At 54.6% G+C, this 18,503-nt stretch overlaps 1 protein-coding gene across 1 annotated transcript; it reads right to left on the minus strand.

Moving 5' to 3' along the window:
- Positions 1-284: 284 nt before the first annotated feature.
- SAXO4 (stabilizer of axonemal microtubules 4) lies at positions 285-9,610 on the minus strand. Its single transcript, XM_085010945.1, has 14 exons — positions 9,498-9,610; positions 8,815-8,951; positions 8,530-8,647; positions 8,092-8,245; positions 6,976-7,104; positions 5,602-5,665; positions 5,043-5,155; positions 4,577-4,636; positions 4,350-4,436; positions 3,916-4,032; positions 3,730-3,824; positions 1,103-1,267; positions 600-691; positions 285-383 (listed from the first exon to the last, which is right to left on the minus strand). The coding sequence occupies exons 2-13, from the start codon at positions 8,921-8,923 to the stop codon at positions 613-615; spliced, it is 1,290 nt and encodes a 429-aa protein (XP_084867071.1). The 5' UTR covers positions 8,924-8,951; positions 9,498-9,610; the 3' UTR covers positions 285-383; positions 600-612.
- Between the last annotated feature and the right edge of the window lie 8,893 nt (positions 9,611-18,503).

The following is an 18,503-nucleotide window of genomic DNA, read 5'->3' on the forward strand; positions in this document are numbered from 1 at the left end:
TCTTTGACCTACACCACAGCTCACGGCAACGCCGGATCCTTAACCCACTGATTGAGGCTGGGGGGTTGAACCCGCAACCTCATGGTTCCTGGGCGGATTTGTTTCCACTGCGCCATGATGCAAACTCCAGAAACTGAGTTTTGAGAGCAAAGTGCCTTATCTGTAGCATAATGGTGAATCCAGCCAGGCCTCCCTGACTCCAGACCTGGCCGGATCCAGCCCTGCACCCCCACCCCACCCTCACCCTTCACTTCCAGCTGCCTCTGATGCTGCTGACACACTGCTCGGCCTCATTGCTCTTTATTTCATTAGGAAAGTAACCTGGGAGGCCCCCGGGGTTATGTGGGAATAGGGACAGCTCCTGTCCTCTGGGGTCGGCAAACCTGTGGGAACAGAGATGAGGCCTGAGGGGCTCCGTGATCTGTGCATCAACCCCCCACACCCCTGCCCTGAGACGCCCTCATCTCCCACTCCTGACACTGGGGGCCTAGAGTCCCCGGGGCAGGGCTGGCCAGACCCAGGGCTTTGGATATGGGGCTGTCCTATAATGGTCACCTCTGCATGGGAGCAGCTGTGGGCTGGGGTCCCCCGTCCCTTACCCAGGTCTCAGGCTCAGTTGGGTGCAGTGAAGCGGCTGCCGTGGCTGCTGTGAGGTGAGGCTCGGTAGAGGGGATCGGCTGAGATCAGGGATCTACAGGTAGGAGGGGGGTGCGGGTGAGGGAGGGGTGGGAGCAGGGAGCCGGGAACCTTCTCTTCTGCCTGCCCCTGCCCGCGGGGCCAGCGCTCCGCCAAGCCACAAATAGCCTTTGCCTGCCAACTCCGGGCCATTGTTGGTATAAATATAATTTTGGAGGAATTGAATAGAGCAGAAAGGAATCAGAGTGAGGCAGAACCACAGTCATTCAGCTTTGTCCCCCCAACACCCCACCGCCAACAGCCTGGCAGGGAGCAGGTGGGAGCAATGGGGGGGGACGCACGGGGAGCAGCTATGCAGAGGGAGGGGTCTCTGAGAGAAAAACGGCCTCTCAGAGGGACAGCAGGAGGAAAGAGGGGCTGGGAAAAGGACTGGATGCAGCAAAGGACTGAGTGGGGGGCGTGTTACCTGCCCACATGGGGGTGCAAGCGCCGCAGGCTCTCCGTGGGGCTGGGCACAGCTTCTGTGCAGGTGACCGGCTGGTTGAGGGCACGGCTGCCGGGCTTCTGGGGCTGGATGCCACCTCGAGTCCAGCCTTCTCGATCTAGACACTTGGGGATGTTCTCGAAGTATCTGTGGCACAGGGAGAGTTTGGGGGGGGTGAGCTGGCCTCTGTACACCAAGGCAGCCCGTCTGTCTTTCTCCAGCAGGAATCTTGGCTCCAGCGGAGCACAAACGGCCCAGATCTTCCAGCCTCCTTGCCTTTGCCCACGCTGTTCCCTCTGCCAGGCCCTCCCAAAGGCCCTGTCCACTCAAGCTTACCCTGGACACCTGCCCTAGCTCTGCCCTGAGCTGGACACCCCAACTTTGCATCGCCCCTGATGCTTATTTTTTTTAGGGCCACACCTGCAGCATATGGAAGTACCAGGCTAGGGGTCGAATCAGAGCTGCAGCTGCCAGTCAACACCACAGCCCCAGCAATGCCAGATCCAAGCTGCATCTGCGACCAATGCTGCACCCTGAGGCCACGCCAGATCCTTAACCCACTGAGCGAGGGCAGGGATCAAAGCCGCATCCTCATGGATACCAGTTGGGTTCTTAACCTGCTGAGCCACAATGGGAACTTCTGTGCCGCTCCTGATGCTGAGACAGTGCTTTGGAGTGTAGGGACTTTCAAGAGCTGCCTCCCTCTCTGGCCTGTGAACATCTAAGGGGCTGGGAGAGGATGGGGGCAGGCACTGAGCGAGGCCAGGGGTCGAACCCGCATCCTGCCTCATACATTTCTCTCTAGGCATTCAAATTTTCTTCTGTTTTGCCAGTTTTCACGGAGTGCTGGGCCAGGTTCTGAAGGTGCCAAAATGAGTAAGATGTGGGCCCAGCCCTTGAGCTTACAAAGAGGGGGTGCAGGTAGGTACAAGAGAAAACCAGTGATCTCAACCCCTGGGGCTCTGGGCACACCAGAAGGAACAGGGTGCCTGACGCTTGGCCAGAGCTGGGGACACCAGACAGGTGGGTGGGAAGGACCCAGCAGAGATGTGTGTGGGCCTGAGGGTCTGCCAGGGTCACAGGAGTAGGGCATGTGCCTAAGGAGGGGCACGGACACAGGTGTCCCCCAGTGTCCCGGAGGGAGGCTCTGCCCCTCCCCTCCCCCATGTGGGAACTGGAGCAGCCACATGCGTCAAGGATCTGCCGTGAGGCTCAGGCACCACTGCTCCCCTCTGAGCTTCAGGGTCTCCATCCAAAACAGGGGGCGTTTATCTCCAAGGATCAGAGGGGTGGGGAGAGCACCCTGGGCGGTGGAGGAGCTTGGTGGGCAGTGTGGACACGGATGACATGTGCTTACACGCCGATGACAGATGCCACGAGGTGGGAGTGCTTTTGCCTAGAAATTACACCCCCTTTATCCAACTCCTGCAATGTCCTCCTCACTCAGTCCTGGCCCAGGTGGCCTCCCCTGTGGCTCTAGGGCCACTTCCTCCTGGAAGCCCTCCCTGATGCCCTGGACACTCACTCCTTGCCAAGCACTCACAAGACAGAGCTTCCCTTCTGAGGGCACATGGAACCCATCTGCCACGGACTGGATGCAGTGTCTTAGATGCCCTATTGCTCCACCTAGACCCCGCTATGCCCCCTTATTCCTCCCTGTACTGCATCTCCAGGAAGCTGCCCTTGCAGGTTGTTGGGGCCTGCTTTGCCTGAGCAAGTAGGTACCTGGGTTTTCATATTGCTCTTGGGGACAGTCCTTAACCAAGGACTGATGGATAATGCTGTATGAATCCCACAGCTCTCTGGCTCTTTGGCTGGGATCTTTTTTTTTTTTCTTGCCAAACCCGCAGCATACGGAAGTTCCCAGGCCTGAGATGGAATCTGAGCTGCAGCTGTGACCTACGCCATAGCTGCAAAAATACTGGATTCTTTTTCGGGGGGTGTGTGTCTTTTTAAGGCTGCAGGTGCAGCATATGGAAGTTCCTAGGCTAGGGGTCTAATGGGAGCTACCGCTGCTGGCCTACACCACAGCCACAGCAACGCAGGAGCCAAGCTGTATCTACAACTTATACCACAGCTCACGGCAACGCCAGATCCTTAACCCACTGAGCGAGGCCAGGGGTTGAACCCACAGCCTTGTGGATACTTGTTGGATTCATTACCGTGGAGCCGCAATGGGAACTTCAACATGAGTCTTAACCTCTTGCGCCAGCCCGGGGGACCAAATTGGTGCCTCCAGAGACAAGTCAGATCATTAACCCACTGAGCCACAGCAGAACTCCTGGGATCATTCTGAGTTGGGTATTTTGCACTGTTCTCTAGAGTCTCCCCTTGGGATAGCTGGTTTAATAACACGCTCTCTTTGGCTGCCATCCCTTCGCCATCCCACTTCCCCGCTCCCTGATACCCTGACACCCTGACACCCTCAATAAAGGGCTCGCACCCAACTCCCTGGCTCAGGGTCTGCTTCTGGGGGACCCACGTTAATCTAGTGTTGATCCTCTTCGCTCGTTACTGTGAGCTCATTGTTGTCCCAACCTCAGTCTCCCTGTCTGTAAAATGGGTACCAGCTTCAGAGCCCCAGACGTGGGTAGGGAAGGGGGACTCACCCTTGGTTGTAGGTGGTCAGGTAGCGATTATCCAGCTCAGGGTCATAGGGGCTCCGGACGTAGCTGGGGTTGTTCAGGCTGAACCCTGTGGGCTCCTGGACAAGAGGGATAGAGAGGGGTCTTGTCAGGTCAGGAGGGGGTGGGGATTTGGTGGTGGGGGGTGTTGCTGGGAACCTCAGGCCTTACCTTGTTCCCCACAGTCTCCCGGCCAAGCAGGGCCACGTTTGTCTGTTGCACCCGCTTCGGGGGCTGGAACTGTCGGTGGCTCATGCTGCTGGGTTCTGGGCCACTGGGTGGGGGCACCTGCAAGGGACAGAGCCACAAGGGAGGTGGCCAGGTGGCCAGGGTGAGGCAGCAGGATGGAAAGAGGGCAGGCAGAGGCACGTGCAGCCCCAGAACGGCCTCCCCCTCCAGCCCAACAGGGACCCAAGTCACTGTTTTGAACCCCCCATCACTTTTCAGCCCCTAAGCTTTGCTCCCTCCACCCAGGGGTCTTTCTTCCACATCACCAAATATCCTGATTGAATCTTCCCATCCTGCAATGCCCGGATCAAGTGCCACCAGGTCCAAGAAACCTCCCTGTCTCTCCCCCTCTCTGAGGGAGCCCCCAGGCCACTCACTCTGGGGTTCAGAGTCCTCTCATTCCCTCGGCTGAAGCCCGTCTCCCGCTCAGAGCCTCTGGCCATCACAGGCAGGAACTCACTCCCCTAAAGCAACAGGGAAGCCCCTGGCACCAGAGCACGGCTGCCCCTGGCTCTCCAGCACCCTCCTGATGCCCCACAGGAGGACCTCAGCCTGTGGGACAGGCATCCCGCCCTCCCACCCGGGCAACTCTGGCTCAGCTTACGTGAGGGTGGGTCACGGGGGTAAAGTCCGATTTGGTGACACTCCGGCTGGGGAGGAGGACCTGGAAAGAGGCCACAGAGGGGCATCAGGCCCACAGAGGCAGCTGCTCCTTTGTCTGAGCGCAGAGGAGGGCTCAGCACAAATGCGGGTAATTGGACCAACCGAGGAAAGGGGAGAGTTTGGGAAGAAGGGAGGGGAGGGCAATAGGCTGACTGGGCTCCAGCAGGCCAGGGTCCCTGTTGGAACGCTGAGTGACCTTGGCTATGCTGCTTTTCCACTTTGGACCTCAGCCTTCTCATCCCTAAAATGGGCAAGTTGGAGCAAAGGGGTGGTTTTCACCCAAGCTTTCATCTTGGGTTTGAACAAAGTTTTCTGCAGCTCAAACATGTATTTTTTTTAAGCTAGAAATCCCCAGACTGGAGGGCTGCAATCATCTTGAGGTTCTAGTGCGGCCCAGCCTGACTTACTGGGTCCCCAGGGAGGGCCTGGGAAGGCGGCTGGAAGACGATGGGGTTCTTGTTGGACTCTTCCGTGAAACCAGTCTCCTCCCTGGCCCCGATTGATTTCTTCTGCAAGAGATCTGCAAAAGACACCCCCTGTGCTGGTGGAAGACCAGCTGGCCCCACCCACGCGGCCACCAGCAGCTCAATGTCCCAAGTAGGTGGGGAGGGAGCCAGCTCCAAGGATCTGGAGGTCTGAGCCACCAGCACCCTGGGCACCAGGAGGAGCCCAGAGACCAGGGCAGAAAGCAAGACAGGTGAGCAGAAGGCAGGGCAGGGGCCGGCAGGGGCCGGCAGGCTCGGGCAGCCCTCCTAAGCCAGCAGGTTGTCCTTTGGAGATCGGCAGCCTAAAGCACAGAAGTCAGCCCAAGGAAGACGTTTCTCCAAGCTGCCTGTATGTCCTTTTGTCCGCTGGTGCCTTTTCGTCCTGGGCCAGCTCTGGGGCCCTGAGGTCTCTTGCCGGGGCCGGGGGTAGGGAGGCATAGTGGAAAGAGGCCTGAGCTTTGTGTGACCCGCGCCTGCCTACCTGGCTGGTTTGAAGGCTCCTTGAGATACTTGGAATTATACTCGGAAGTCATGAAGCGGGGGCCCTGGAACACAGACGGTGGAGCAATGGGATGCGCCAGGTAGACCAGGGTCAGAAGGCGGTGGGGGCGGCGCTGGCCCTTGGGGCACCTGTGCTCTGAGCAGACCCATATGGTATGTTCTGAGATGGGAGGGCCAGGCAACACCGCCCCAAAGCCCCCGAGTCCCGCACACAGATCTCTCTCTGATCAGGTAGATCAGAAATTCCACAGAGAGATGGAGTTCCCGTTGTGGCGCAGTGGTTAACAAATCCGACTAGAAACCACGAGGTTGCGGGTTCGGTCCCTAGCCTTGCTCAGTGGGTTAAGGATCCAGCGTTGCTGTGAGCTGTGGTGTAGGTCACAGACATGGCTCAGATCCTATGTTGCTGTGGCTCTGGTATAGGCCGTCAGCTACAGCTCTGATTGGACCCCTAGCCTGGGAACCTCCACATGCTGTGGGTGTGGCCCTAAAAAGACAAAAAGACAAAAAAAAAAAAGAAAAGAAAAGAAAAGAAAAGAAATTCCACTGAGAGCGCACAATGCCCCTGTGTCAATGAAAACTAAGTCACATCCATGTATATATACGTATGCTTGGGTCACTTTGCTGTACAGCAGAAATTGGCAGAACATTGTAAATCACCTCTAATAAGATTTTTTTTTTAAATAAAATAAAAAGGGAGTCCCCACTGTGGCACAGCGGAAATAAAACTGACTAGTATCCATGAGGACACAGGTTCAGTCCCTGGCCTCGTTCAGTGGGTTAAGGATCTGGTGTTGCCATGAGCTGCAGTGTAGGTCGCAGACACAGCTTGGATCTGCCATTGCTGTGCCTGTGGGATGGGCCAGCAGCTACAGACGATTTGACCCCTGGCCTGGGAACTTCCATATGCCGCGAGTGCGGCCCTAAAAAGAATAAATAAATAAATATAAATGAATAAGTCACATCCCACACTGAACAACAGGGCCCAGAGTCCCTAGGACCCAGACCAGGAGGGGCCCAAAGAGGGGAGAGAGGCTGATGGAAGGAGATGGGTGCTCACTCCACAGTGCACCACGTGCGGCTCAGGGCGCCTCGGTGCGCTGTAGAGAGAAGGGAGCTAGGGCATTAAACCCTCAGATGCGTGTAAGGAAGCCCCGAAGGACCGCTTTGATGCTGTCTTGGAAATACCAAATATCAAATCTGTTGCTTTCCCCAGGTTTTTGTCTTTTGCTGCCCTGGGCCCACCTTTGGGCTTCTCAGGTGAGCCAGCACAGAACCTGTCTAGAGTTAGGAGGAGGAGGTGGGTCTGGTCCCTCTGCCCAGCCCCAGGCCCCCGTCGGGGCTGCCCACTCACGTGCCGGAAGTTTTCCCACTCCAGCGAGCCCTTGTTCTGCTGCTGGTGGAGCAGGGGCACATCCTTGGGCTCCAGCCCAGTGATGGCCTGGGGCCCATAGTCCTGGGTGTCAAAATGGACCTTCCTGACCTGGGAAGAGGGAGCAGTCAATTACTCTCCAGGTGAGGGGACGGCAGTCACTTCCTGACTCTGATTCTGCCCTTGACCCTGTAGCGTATCTGCACAGCAGCCTGAGGGGTCCCTTTACAATGAAGCCAGACCATGTCTCTCCTCTGCTCAGAGCTCTGCAGTCTTCCCATCATACACCAGGGAGGATCCCAGGTCCTTACAGGGGCCCACAAGGACCTCTGCTCCTTGCTTCACTCTAGCCACCTGCCGCCTTGCTCCTGCTGTCCCTCCTCCATTCGATGCTCCAGCCTCAGGGCCTTTGCACTGGCTTCTGCCCTGCCTGGAATGTGCTTCCTTCACACAGATGCATCCGGAGGGACACAGACCTCCCTCACGTTTCTGTCTAATGTCTCCACAGCAAGTTCTCTCCTGACGCGCCTGACTTGCAGGTGCAAACCTTTCACTTCTGCTTCACTCCCTGCCCCTGCCGTTATATTCTTCCCAGCACTTAGCACTTTCAAATATAGAAGAGGTGTCTAGAACATATTGGTTGGATGAATGAATGAATGACAGCATCCGTTCTGGTGGTGTGATGATAAGGATGATGGTCATACGACAACAGAAATGAAGAAGAGGGGGATGGTGATGACAAAAGGGCAGGTGACAATGGCCGTGACGATGGTGAGGTGGGCTTGGAGATGTGGGTGGGATGGTGGCGATTGTGGGGATGGGGTTGGGGTTGGGATGGGGAGGGAGCTGGGCTGGAGGTGGGGGTAAGAGAGCTGATGGTGGTGACAGGAGTGGGGGTGGAAGTGGAGGGGGAGGTGACAAAGGTGTAAAGATGAGTGGATCCCAGCCCACGCTCTGGCCCCTCCATGTCCAGTCAGCTCAGCCTTGACCAACTCTTGGCAGTGCAGCCCCACCCTCTCGCCAGCCTGTCTAACGTCCAGCCCTTCCTCCCCCCCAGCCAGAGTTTCCCCTCTCTGCTGGCCCAGGCCCAGTACTGACCTCCTTGGTGGGGGCCACCGTGCTAGGCTTCTCCCGGGAGTAGCCAGAGTTGGTCTGGTGCACGTTCCATGACAGTGGGTATTTACCATCAGGCACCTCCAGGGGGCGATAACTCTGACTGGTCACAGTCTGGAAATTGTTGCGGACTTGGTCCCTGGAGGTGGAACAGAAGCAGGTGCTATTACCCCCAGGGCTACCTGTCTTTGTCCTCTGGAGGCTGCAAGGCTTATTTCCAGAAACTTCCCACCTCCCTCAAATCTCCCACAGCTGCCTCAGGAGTCTGCTTGCCTTTGGGCGCTAGGCTGAGCCCCACAACCTGAGTTCCCCGGGGCCTCAGACCCCATTCCTGGAGCCTGGAGTGGGTCTGATGAAGTCCGATGGCCCTGAGGGCTCAGGCCCCGGAGGGCGGGGGATGAGCAGGAGTCGGACAGACCGTACCCCATGGCTGGGTTGTCCAGGGCATCGAGACTGGGTTGGTATGAGACCACGGGCCGGTAATTTGATTTGTAGCCTGTGCCTTCGTGACTGCCCACACGGGGCCTGAAATCCTCCCGACCTGCCAGAGGGGAAGCGGGCAGACAGGACTGAGAGTCAGCAGAGTAGGAGAGCAGTGGCCAGGGCTTCCCAGGCAGGGGGCCAACACTCCCCCTCCAGGAACCTAGGAGGGCACCCCCACTCCTGCCCCGTGTCCCGAGGGTGGCTCCCACACAGAGGTGCCCTCACCATAGGCTGTGCAGTAGCTGGTGGCGTAGAATTTCAGGGGGTCTGCGCAGCCCCCCGAACTCATCTTCACATACGGGGAGACAACCCCCAGGGGGAGTTTCCCCATCATGATGCTGTGGGGCAGGGCCCCGGGGGGCCTAGGAAGGAAGCACAGGGAGCCCTGTAGGTCGGGCAGCCCAAGGTCCCTGCCTGCCCCAGGAGTGGGCTGCAAGGACACAGAGGAGGTGCCAGAAGCCCACGGGGTGGCCCTTCCCCCACGTCTGTCCCCCTCCACCGACACCCACACCCCAAAGTGAAGAACTAGTCATGGTCCACGAGTACCTCATGCACCCTGCGTCCCACCTCACCTTCCCCACACCTTGTCATCACCCGTCCCCCATTTTACAGCTGGGAAACAGGTTCCAAGAGGTGAAGGACACGCTCATAAGAGGTGGCAGAGCCAGGATTCAGACCCAGGGTATCTGACTCCTCAGACCCTGGGCTTAACCCCCATGCGACCTCTTCTGGGGACTGAAGGGCCAGACAACCTCCCACCCTGAGAATTCTTGGCTCCCCCCAGCTTGGAAACTCACTCCCAGCCCCAGGCTCCTTGTCCCTCCCTGCGCTCCCTCAGCCTTGCCCTCCTCTCACTAGCAGCTGGCTCGCCTCTCCAGGGGCCCAACCGCAGCTGGCCCCACCCTCACCTGCCCTCCGCAGGGGCTCTGAGCTCGGGCCAGAGGCTGCAAGGAGGCAGGAGCTGCTCCAGAGAAGCCTGAGCCCTCGGGGAGGTGGCCAGGCCAGGAGAAACAGAGCGTCGCCTAGCAACGGGTGCCTAGCAACAGCGTCCCCGCCTCGGAAGCCCTGCTAGGGCCAGGGCCCACTGAGGGGCTGACCTGGCCAGGAGGGGAGGCCAGACACTGCCCAGGCAAGGTCCTGCCCCATGGCTCCAGCCCCGGACGTGGCGAGCCTCACCAGGGCCAGGGGGCAAGACCGTCTGAGGGACATGGAATAAGAGAGAATCCCGAACAATCACGGCCATTTATTGAGTACCCACTTCTCACCAGACACTTTACATCTTTTATCTCCAAGCTTCCGAGTAGCTCTTTCAGGTAGCTATTATTATCCCTCTTTGCACATGGGGAAAATGAAGTTTAGACAAGGAAAGTGATGTGACTGGCAGGAGAGCTCACGATCAGAAAATAGCCGAGTTGAGATTCAAACATGGGTGGGTCCAGATTCTGCTCTTAAGCCTCTCGATAAATTAATGTTTACGTTGTGCGCCTAGGGCCAAAGCTGTGCCAAGCTCTTTTACACACTTTTTCTCGTAGAAGTCCCCCAAACCACACCATGAATTGGGTACTATTATGTAAGGGCCAAGAAAAACCACAGCAGTGACGAGTATGGTTCAAGCCTGATCTGTCACCTTTGATAAGTACTTACCTGCATTTCCTCATCTTCACCAAGGGTCGTAGCTGGACCGGCCTCCTAGGGCTGTTGGAAGATTTAATTAGAATGTGGATTCAACACCTGGCAGATAGTTAAGGATAGGTTTTTATCTGTTGATTGATTGATTGATCTTTTTTAACCCGCCCACGGCATAAGGAAGTTCTCAGGCTAGGGGTAGAATCAGAGCTACAGCTGCTGGCCTACACCACAGCCACAGCCACACCAGGTCTGAGCCAACTCTCGTATACACTACGAGAGAAAGTGTGTAAAAGAGCTTGGCACAGCTTTGGCCCTAGGTGAACAACGTAAACATTAACTTACCAGGAGGCTTAAGAGCAGGATCTGGACCCACCCATGTTTGAATCTCACCTCGGCTATTTTCTGATCGTCAGCCAACTCTGTGACCTGCCACAGCTCACGGCAACGCTGGATCCCTGACCCACTGAGCAAGGCCAGGGATTGAACCTGCATCCTCATGGATGCTCGTCGGATTTGTTTCTGCTGAGCCATGACGGAAACTCTGAGGCTCAGTTTTTAAAAGCCCTTCTTCTTAGCTTTTTTTTTGCAGATAAGAAAGGTGAGGCTCAGGCCTCACAGTTGGCAGAGGCAGAGCCTGGCTTAAAAGGGAGTGAGAGGGAGTGAGAGGGAGTGAGCTGGACTTCCCTGGTGGCCTAGCTGTTAACTGGCATTGTCACTACTGTGGCTCAAGTCACTGCTGTAGCGTGAGTTCAACCCCTGGCCCTGGGAACTTCTGTATGCTGTAGGACCTGGCCAAAAATAAACAAACAAACAAACAAAAAACAACAAAAAAAGGAGAGGGCCAAATCCCCAGGCTCTGCCCCTTCCGTGAGGACCCATTTGCCTGACCTTGGCTCTAAGGCTTGGGAATGTTTAACAGTCGGATCTCTGGGGTGGGGGCTGGGCGGTAGGTGGGGGAAGAGTCCTGATTTGCAGCCTTTGTCAGTTTCTTTGGTGTAAGTGCTCCCATCATAGCTGCTTTCAAACTACCATCGCACCGTTACTCAAAAGGGAATTGAGAAGAGGGCCAGCGGCTCACCACTGGTATTTCTACCCTACCAATACAGATACGGTAGACAGAGGTAACCCCAAGAGCATAAATGGCAGAAAAATGTAAGAACATAATGAGGGAGGTGATGTATTTACTTTTTTTTTTTTTTGTCTCTTTGTTGTTGTTGTTGTTGCTATTTTTGGGCCGCTCCGGCGGCATATGGAGGTTCCCAGGCTAGGGGTTGAATCGGAGCTGTAGCCACCGGCCTATGCCAGAGCCACAGCAACGCAGGATCCGAGCCGCGTCTGCGACCTACACCACAGCTCACGGCAACGCCGGATCGTTAACCCACTGAGCAAGGGCAGGGACCGAACCCGCAACCTCGTGGTTCCTAGTCGGATTCGTTAACCACTGCACCACGACGGGAACTCCCTGTATTTACTTTGAAGTATTTAGTAGCTTTGTTTTTAATATAATTGATCAAATCGTTAGTTTATAGAACTGAATTTCTAACAATGGCTGCATTCAAAAATCAGCTGATGGGAGTTCCCCGTTGTGGCTCAGTGGTTAACAAATCTGACTAGGAACCATGAGGTTGCGGGTTCGACCCCTGGCCTTGCTCAGTGGGTTAACGATCCGGCGTTGCCGTGAGCTGTGGTGTAGGTTGCAGACGCGGCTCGGATCCCACGTTGCTGTGGCTCTGGCGTAGGCTGGCCGGCTACGGCTCCGATTCAACCCCTAGCCTGGGAACCTCCATATGCCGCAGGGGCGGCCCTAGAAAAGGCAAAACAAACAAATAAACAAATCAGCTGATACATTTCCGGAAGTTTCACCTTTGGCTGTCGGAAGCCCTGTGAGCTGGCTCCAGTGCACCCCTGCTCTTAGCGGGGAGTAAGGAATGAATGAAGGGGAGGCCGAGGGAAAAGAGGCTGCCCTCACCCAGAAGGGGCCCTTGTCCCCCTTAGCCTGCCAGGGTGGGGGCTTGTGTCTTACACCTGACCCCCACAGAGACGCCCTGGACTCAGAGGTGACCAGGGCCTGGCAGAAGTGTGGCAGGTACCCACCTTCCAGAGGAATGATTCTATTTGGGGATCAGAAGCTGCAAGGACAGAAGTGAATACGCAGTCCAGCCCTCCAGCCAGGAGCTCCCAGTCTAAAGACAGACTCCCCTGAGCACCGCACCCAAAACACAAGATAGGGTACCAGAGGTGGGGGCTCACCCAGGGCAGTAGGAGGGAGAGGCTCTCCTCAAAATGTTTCTAGGGGAATTCCTATTGTGGTTCAGCAGATTAAGAACCTGACTAGTATCCAAGAGGAGGCAGGTTCGATCCCTGGCCTCGCTCAGTGGGTTAAAGGATCTGGCATTGCTGTGAGCTGCAGCATAGGTCACAGTTGTGGCTTGGATCCTGTGTTGCTGTGACTGTGGTATAGGCTGGCAGCTGCAGCTCCAATTCGACCCCTATCCTGAGAACTTCCATATGTTGTGTGTAGCCTTAAAAAAAATTTTTTTCCCCTATGGAAGGCGTTACAAGAGCTCAGACTCTGAAGCCCGATGGCATGGGCCCCAGTTCTGACACTTAATACCTAAAAGCCTGGGTGCATGTTATTTGTCTCTCTGTTTCCCCTCCTGCAAAACGGGGATAATAACAGTAGCTACCTGTGGGGCTGCAGCTGGCACACTGAGGTACTAAATGCCATCTGAGAGTTAGGGAAAGGTCTTGGCAAAGGATTGGGCTCAAGGGTTAAAAACAGGAACCCCCACATGGCCCCGCCCTCAGGGAGCCCACAGTCTACAGGGGTCTCAGAACGCCCAGTGTGGTGTAGCCAAGAAAGCTCAATTCATGAGCCCATGAGGACGGAGCTCAAAAGCTTCTCTGGGAGTTCCCGTTGTGGTTCAGCAGTAACAAAGCTAATAAGTATCCATGAGGACTCAGGTTCAATCCCCAGCCCCACTCAGTGAGTGAAGGATCTAGCACTGCTGAGAGCTTCAGTGTAGGTCGCAAATGTGGCTCGATCCCACATTGCTGTGGCTGTGGCAGCTACAGGTCTGATTCCACCCCTAGCCTGGGAACTTCCATATGCTGCGGGTAAAGCCCTGAAAAAGACCAAAAAACAATAACCAAAAAAACCCTGCTTCAGCCACTCCCTGGCTGTGCAGCCATGTTGCAGGGTTGCTGGAGGATTTGAAATACCCTTTGCACAGTGTCTAGTAGGCAAAAGGCCTGAACCAGACAGGAGGGAGGGCACTCCAGGTGGAGGCCCAGCGGGGCAAAAGTGGTCCCATGAGGCTGGAGCATAGGATGGAGGGAGGTTGCTGGCTCAGCCAGGGAAGACTGGGGCCAGGTTTTCCTTTATGCAGTTGATGAGGGCCAAATCGGGTGGTGAAAGCCTTGAAATCATCCCTTTACACTGTGAAGGGAGCTCTTGGTGTTGAGCGGATTTGAAAGACTGGGAGGAATTTGGGGGGCCCCCCCCCCGCGGTGTTCCGCCTAGTGGCTCGTGGTTTTTTTGCCATATGGCGACACCACGCGGCCACCACTCAGAACTGCAGGTGATCTACCGGTGCTGCCCTCTCACCTCAGACTGTGGGGCTCCAGGCAGAACATAATGACAGGGCAGAGCTACTAGATGGCCCCAGTCACAGGCAACCCCTGGATGCTCCAGGACAGAGGGGCCAGCCTGAGCAAGGAGTGCTAGCTAGGACGGGCCCGGAGCCCACAAGAAGCAGAAGCCCACCTGGTGCTGGTCCCAGGGCTTAACTCAATCGCGCCACGACTTTTGGACCTCTCAGCCCTGGGCCCCAGTTTCTCTAACTTCCCATTCTCCCCCTGCCATCCCCTGCCAACCACTAGGTGTCTCTATGAATTTGCTGTAGGAACCTCATATAAGAGCAATCAGGGAGGAGTTCCTGTCATGGCGCAGTGGTTAATGAATCCGACTAGGAACCATGAGGTTTCAGGTTTGATCCCTGGCCTCGCTCAGTGGGTTAAGGATCTGGCGTTGCTGTGAGCTGTGGTTAGGTTGCAGACTCGGCTCGGATTCCACGTTGCTGTGGCTCTGGCGTAGGCCGGCAGCTATGGCTCCGATTCGACCCCTGGCCTGGGATCCTCCATGTGCTGCAAGAGCAGCCCAAGAAGTGGCCAAAAAAAAAAAAAAAAAAAAAAGGCAATCAGGGAGTTTCCGATGTGCCTCAGCAGTTAACGAACCTGACTAGTATCTACGAGGATGTGAGTTCGATCCCTGGCCTCGTTCGGTGGGTTGGGAATCCAGCGTTGCTGTGTGCCGTGGGGTAGATCTCAGACGTGGCTTGGATGCCGTGTTGCTGTGGCTGTAGTGTAGACCGGCAGCTGCAGCTCCAATTAGACCCTAGCCTGGGAACTTCCATACGCCACAGGTGCAGCCCTAGAAAGCAAAAAAAAAAAAAAAAAAAACCCAAAAAACCCCTAAAAACTAAAAAACAATAAAAAGAGCAATCATACCATATTTGTCCTTTTGTGTCAGGTTTATTCCACTTAGCATAATATCCTTAAGGTTCATCTGCTCTGTAGCACGTGTAAGAATTTCCTTCTTTTTTAAGGTTGAATAATAGTCCATTCTATGTATATGCCACCTGTAGTTTATCCACGTGTCTGTAGACGGACATGTGGGTTGTGCCCATCTTCTGATTATTGTGAACAAATACTGCTGGCACATGAGTGTACACATATATTGTTGCATTCCTGCTTTCAATCTTTTAGGGGTGCATACCCAGAAGTAGATTTGCTAAAATTTATTATATTCATACATCTGAAGTCCCTGTACTGGAGGTTGTGGCAGGCACAAAGGGTAGTGCTACCTGGCTTCATGTGGGCCCTGAGGCAAGGGGGTTGCTGGGGGAGGAGAGATGGAATCAATTGTTGCCTCTTTAGGTTAAAGAGGAAGAGGCAGGGGTGTTAATGTCTTGGGCGAGTCAAGATCACATCTCTGCTCCTTTCTGAGTCTCTTCTGGAGCTTGGGTTTGAGGTCCGCCTCTGGCACAAATAGTGCTGTGTGACTTTCCCTCAATTAACCACCCTCTCTGGTCTTGCTGCCTGTGAAAGAAGGAGCTGGGCCCAGAACAGTAAGTTAAGCTTGTTTATTTTTATTTTATTTTTAAAATTTATTTATTTATTTGTCTTTTGAGGGCCACATCTATGGTATATGGAAGTTCCCAGGCTAAGGGTCAAATTGGAGCTGTAGCTGCCTGTACAGTGGGCCCAGTGAGCCACAGGGGCTGCAATTATTATGAGTGTAAGATTGGGTCCAGTAGCCAGGCCAGAATGACTTTGATGGTTTTTTTTTTTTTTTTTTTTTGCTTTTTGCTTTTTAGGGTTGCACCCATGGCATACAGAGGTTTCCAGGCTAGCGGTCTAATCGGAGCTACAGTTGCTGGCCTACACCACAGCCACAGCAATGCCAGATCTGAGCTGTGTCTGCAACCTACACCACAGCTCATGGCAACGCCAGATCGTTAACCCACTGAGCAAGGCCAGGGATCGAACCTGCAACCTCATGGTTCCTAGTCGGATTCATTTCTGCTGCGCCGCTCCAGACTCTGGATCTCACTATCAGTTTTGCCCATTTCTAGCTTCTCTGCACTGTGACTTGGGCCTCTAGGAAGGATGGCTGCTTTAGTGGGGTAGGGGAGGTGCCCAGGACATGGACCTAAAACTCCCAGCTTTAAAAAATGCACTGCTAAGTTCCCATCGTGGCTCAGTGGAAACAAATCTGACCAGGATCTGGGAGGACGCAGGTTCAATCCCTGGCCTCCCTCAGTGGGTTAAGGATCTGGCATTGCCATGAGCTGTGAAGTAGGTTGCAGACATGGCTCAGATCTGGCATTGCTATGGTTGTGGTGTAAGCCAGAAGCCACAGCTCCAATTCGACCCCTAGCCTGGGAACCTCCATATGCCGTGGGCACAGCCCTAAAAAAGAAAAAAAGAAAGAAAGAAAGAAAGAGTGCACTGGGAGTTCCCTTTTGTGGCGCAATGGCAATGTGCCTGACTAGTATCCATGAGGATGCAGGTTCAATCCCTGGCCTCACTCAGTGGGTTTAGGATCTGGCATTGCTGCGAGCTGTGGTGTAGGTCACAGACGTGGCTCAGATCCCGAGTGGCTGTGGCTGTGGCGTAGGCTGGCAGCTGTAGCTCTGATTCCACCGCTAGCCTAGGAACTTCCATATGCCACAGGTGCAGCCCTAAAAAGGCAAGAAAGGAACCAAAAAAAAAGTGCACTGGAGGCTTGGCTTGCTGTGCTGTCACCACCAGGATCTGAAATAGCCCAAGTCTAATGGCCTAAGTCTCCAGTGCCTCTCCGTCTCTGTCTTTCCTGAAAGGAAATGATTCCTTCGCCGGTCTGAGCGCGCTCCCCCACCTCCCACCAAGTTAGCATAACTTCCAGGAGTTCATTTCCACCCCCCTCGCGTGGACGTTTCCTGGAAGAATTCTGCCGAGCTTATTTGATGGCTGTTCTGTTTCTGCCTGTTCTGTTCTTTTACCGTCTCCTCTGGGTGAACTGGTTGATCTTGCACAGGGTTTAAAAATTCATGACTCCTGGGGAAGATGAAAAGAGACGGAGCAGAAAATAGGAATCCAGTCCCGGTTTTCCAGTGGGACAGAGATGAGGCTTGTTGGTGAACAGCAAGAAATCGAGGACAGGGGTTCAGGAGGGTGGGTTCTGGTGGATACACAGAGATAACGGTTTGACTCTCTAGCCCCTTTTTGGGGATCTTCCTTAACTCCTTGAAGCCTGTTTCCTTAGCTGTGTGATGAAATTACAGTAGAACTCATGCCGTTAGGCTGAGGATTCCGAAAAGACAATATTTAAGTGCTCAGCACATAGCTTGGCGTAGAGAACGCAATCACTACGTGTTTCGCATTATTTTACATTTCCCAGCCTCCCCGCAGTTAGAGAGGGGACCTGTGGCCAATCCTGGAACTGAAGAGCGCCCCTCCCAGTCTGAGGAAGTTAACAGTGGCCTCTCTGGAGGTGGAGCCCCTGTGTTGGGAGGGAAGAACGGAAAAGATGGAAGCTGCCTGGATCACTGAGTCACCGCATGCAGGTCAGCTGCCGCGGAGAGCTGCCTTTCCCTCGGCAGCCAGGGATGTGAGAGAGAAAACCCCCTGAGATCTGGGATTTTGTGTGCTACTGCAGCATAAACGAAGAACTGGGGATACGAGGACTTCTTGGGAAAAACATTTGGATGGGATTCTGTATCCTCGCTGGGGTTCTCCAGAGAAATGGAACCAAGAGAATGTATAAGGGTTCCTAAGTGTGTCTATATAGTGGAATATTATTTGGCCATAAAAAGAAGGAAGTCCTGGAGTGCCCGCTGTGGTGCAGTGGGCTAAGAATCCCATTGCAGCAGCTTGGGTCCCTGCAGAGGTTGCTGGTTCGATCCCCAGCCTAGCTCAGTGGGTGCATTGGGTTAAAGGATCTGGTGTTGCCACATCTGAAGCCAGCTCAGATTCATTTATTATTTGTTTTGTTTTGTTTTGTTTTGCTTTTTAGGGCCACACATGCAGCATATGGAGGTTTCCAGGCTAGGGGTCTAATCAGAGCTGTAGCTGCTGGTCTGCACCACAGCCACAGCAACGTGGGATCCAAGCCTCGTCTGCAACCTATAGCACAGCTCACAGCAACACCAGATCCTTAACCCACTGATCGAGGCCAGGGATCGAACCCTCAACCTCATGATTCCTAGTCAGATTCGTTTCCATTGTGCCATGATGGGAACTCCCATAGGCCAGCTTGGATTCAGTCCCTGACCGGGGAATTTCCATATGTCTAGGGTGCAGTGATTGGGGGGGGGGGGAGTCCTGCCATTTGCAGCAACATGGGTGGATCTTGAGACCATTATGCTGAGTGGAAATAAGGCTTTCAGAGAAAGGCAAATACTGTGTGATCTCAATTATATGTGATCTATGGGTAAAAAAAAAAAAAAAAAAAAAAAAAAAACCTCAGAGATACAGAGAGTAAACTGGTGTTTGTAAGAGGCAGGGGATGAGGGGTGGGGGAAACGAGTGAAGAGGGTCAGAAGGTACACGCTTCCAGTTCTGAAATGAATAACTTCTGATGATTCTGGGGACCTAATATGCCGCTTGATGCCTACGGTGAATGGTACTGTATTGTGCACTTGAAAGTGGCTAAGAGGGTATTTTTTTGGGTTTTGTTTTGGCTGTGGGGTGCATCGGCTGGATGTGGGCTCTCAGTTCCCAGCCCAGGGATTGAACCTGGG

This window comes from Sus scrofa, chromosome 2 (genome assembly GCF_054392235.1).
Source record: "Sus scrofa isolate SSC_HxYL_T2T_F1_AM1 chromosome 2, Sscrofa_HxYL_maternal_Yorkshire_Landrace_v2.0, whole genome shotgun sequence".
Taxonomy (NCBI): Eukaryota; Metazoa; Chordata; class Mammalia; order Artiodactyla; family Suidae; genus Sus; species Sus scrofa.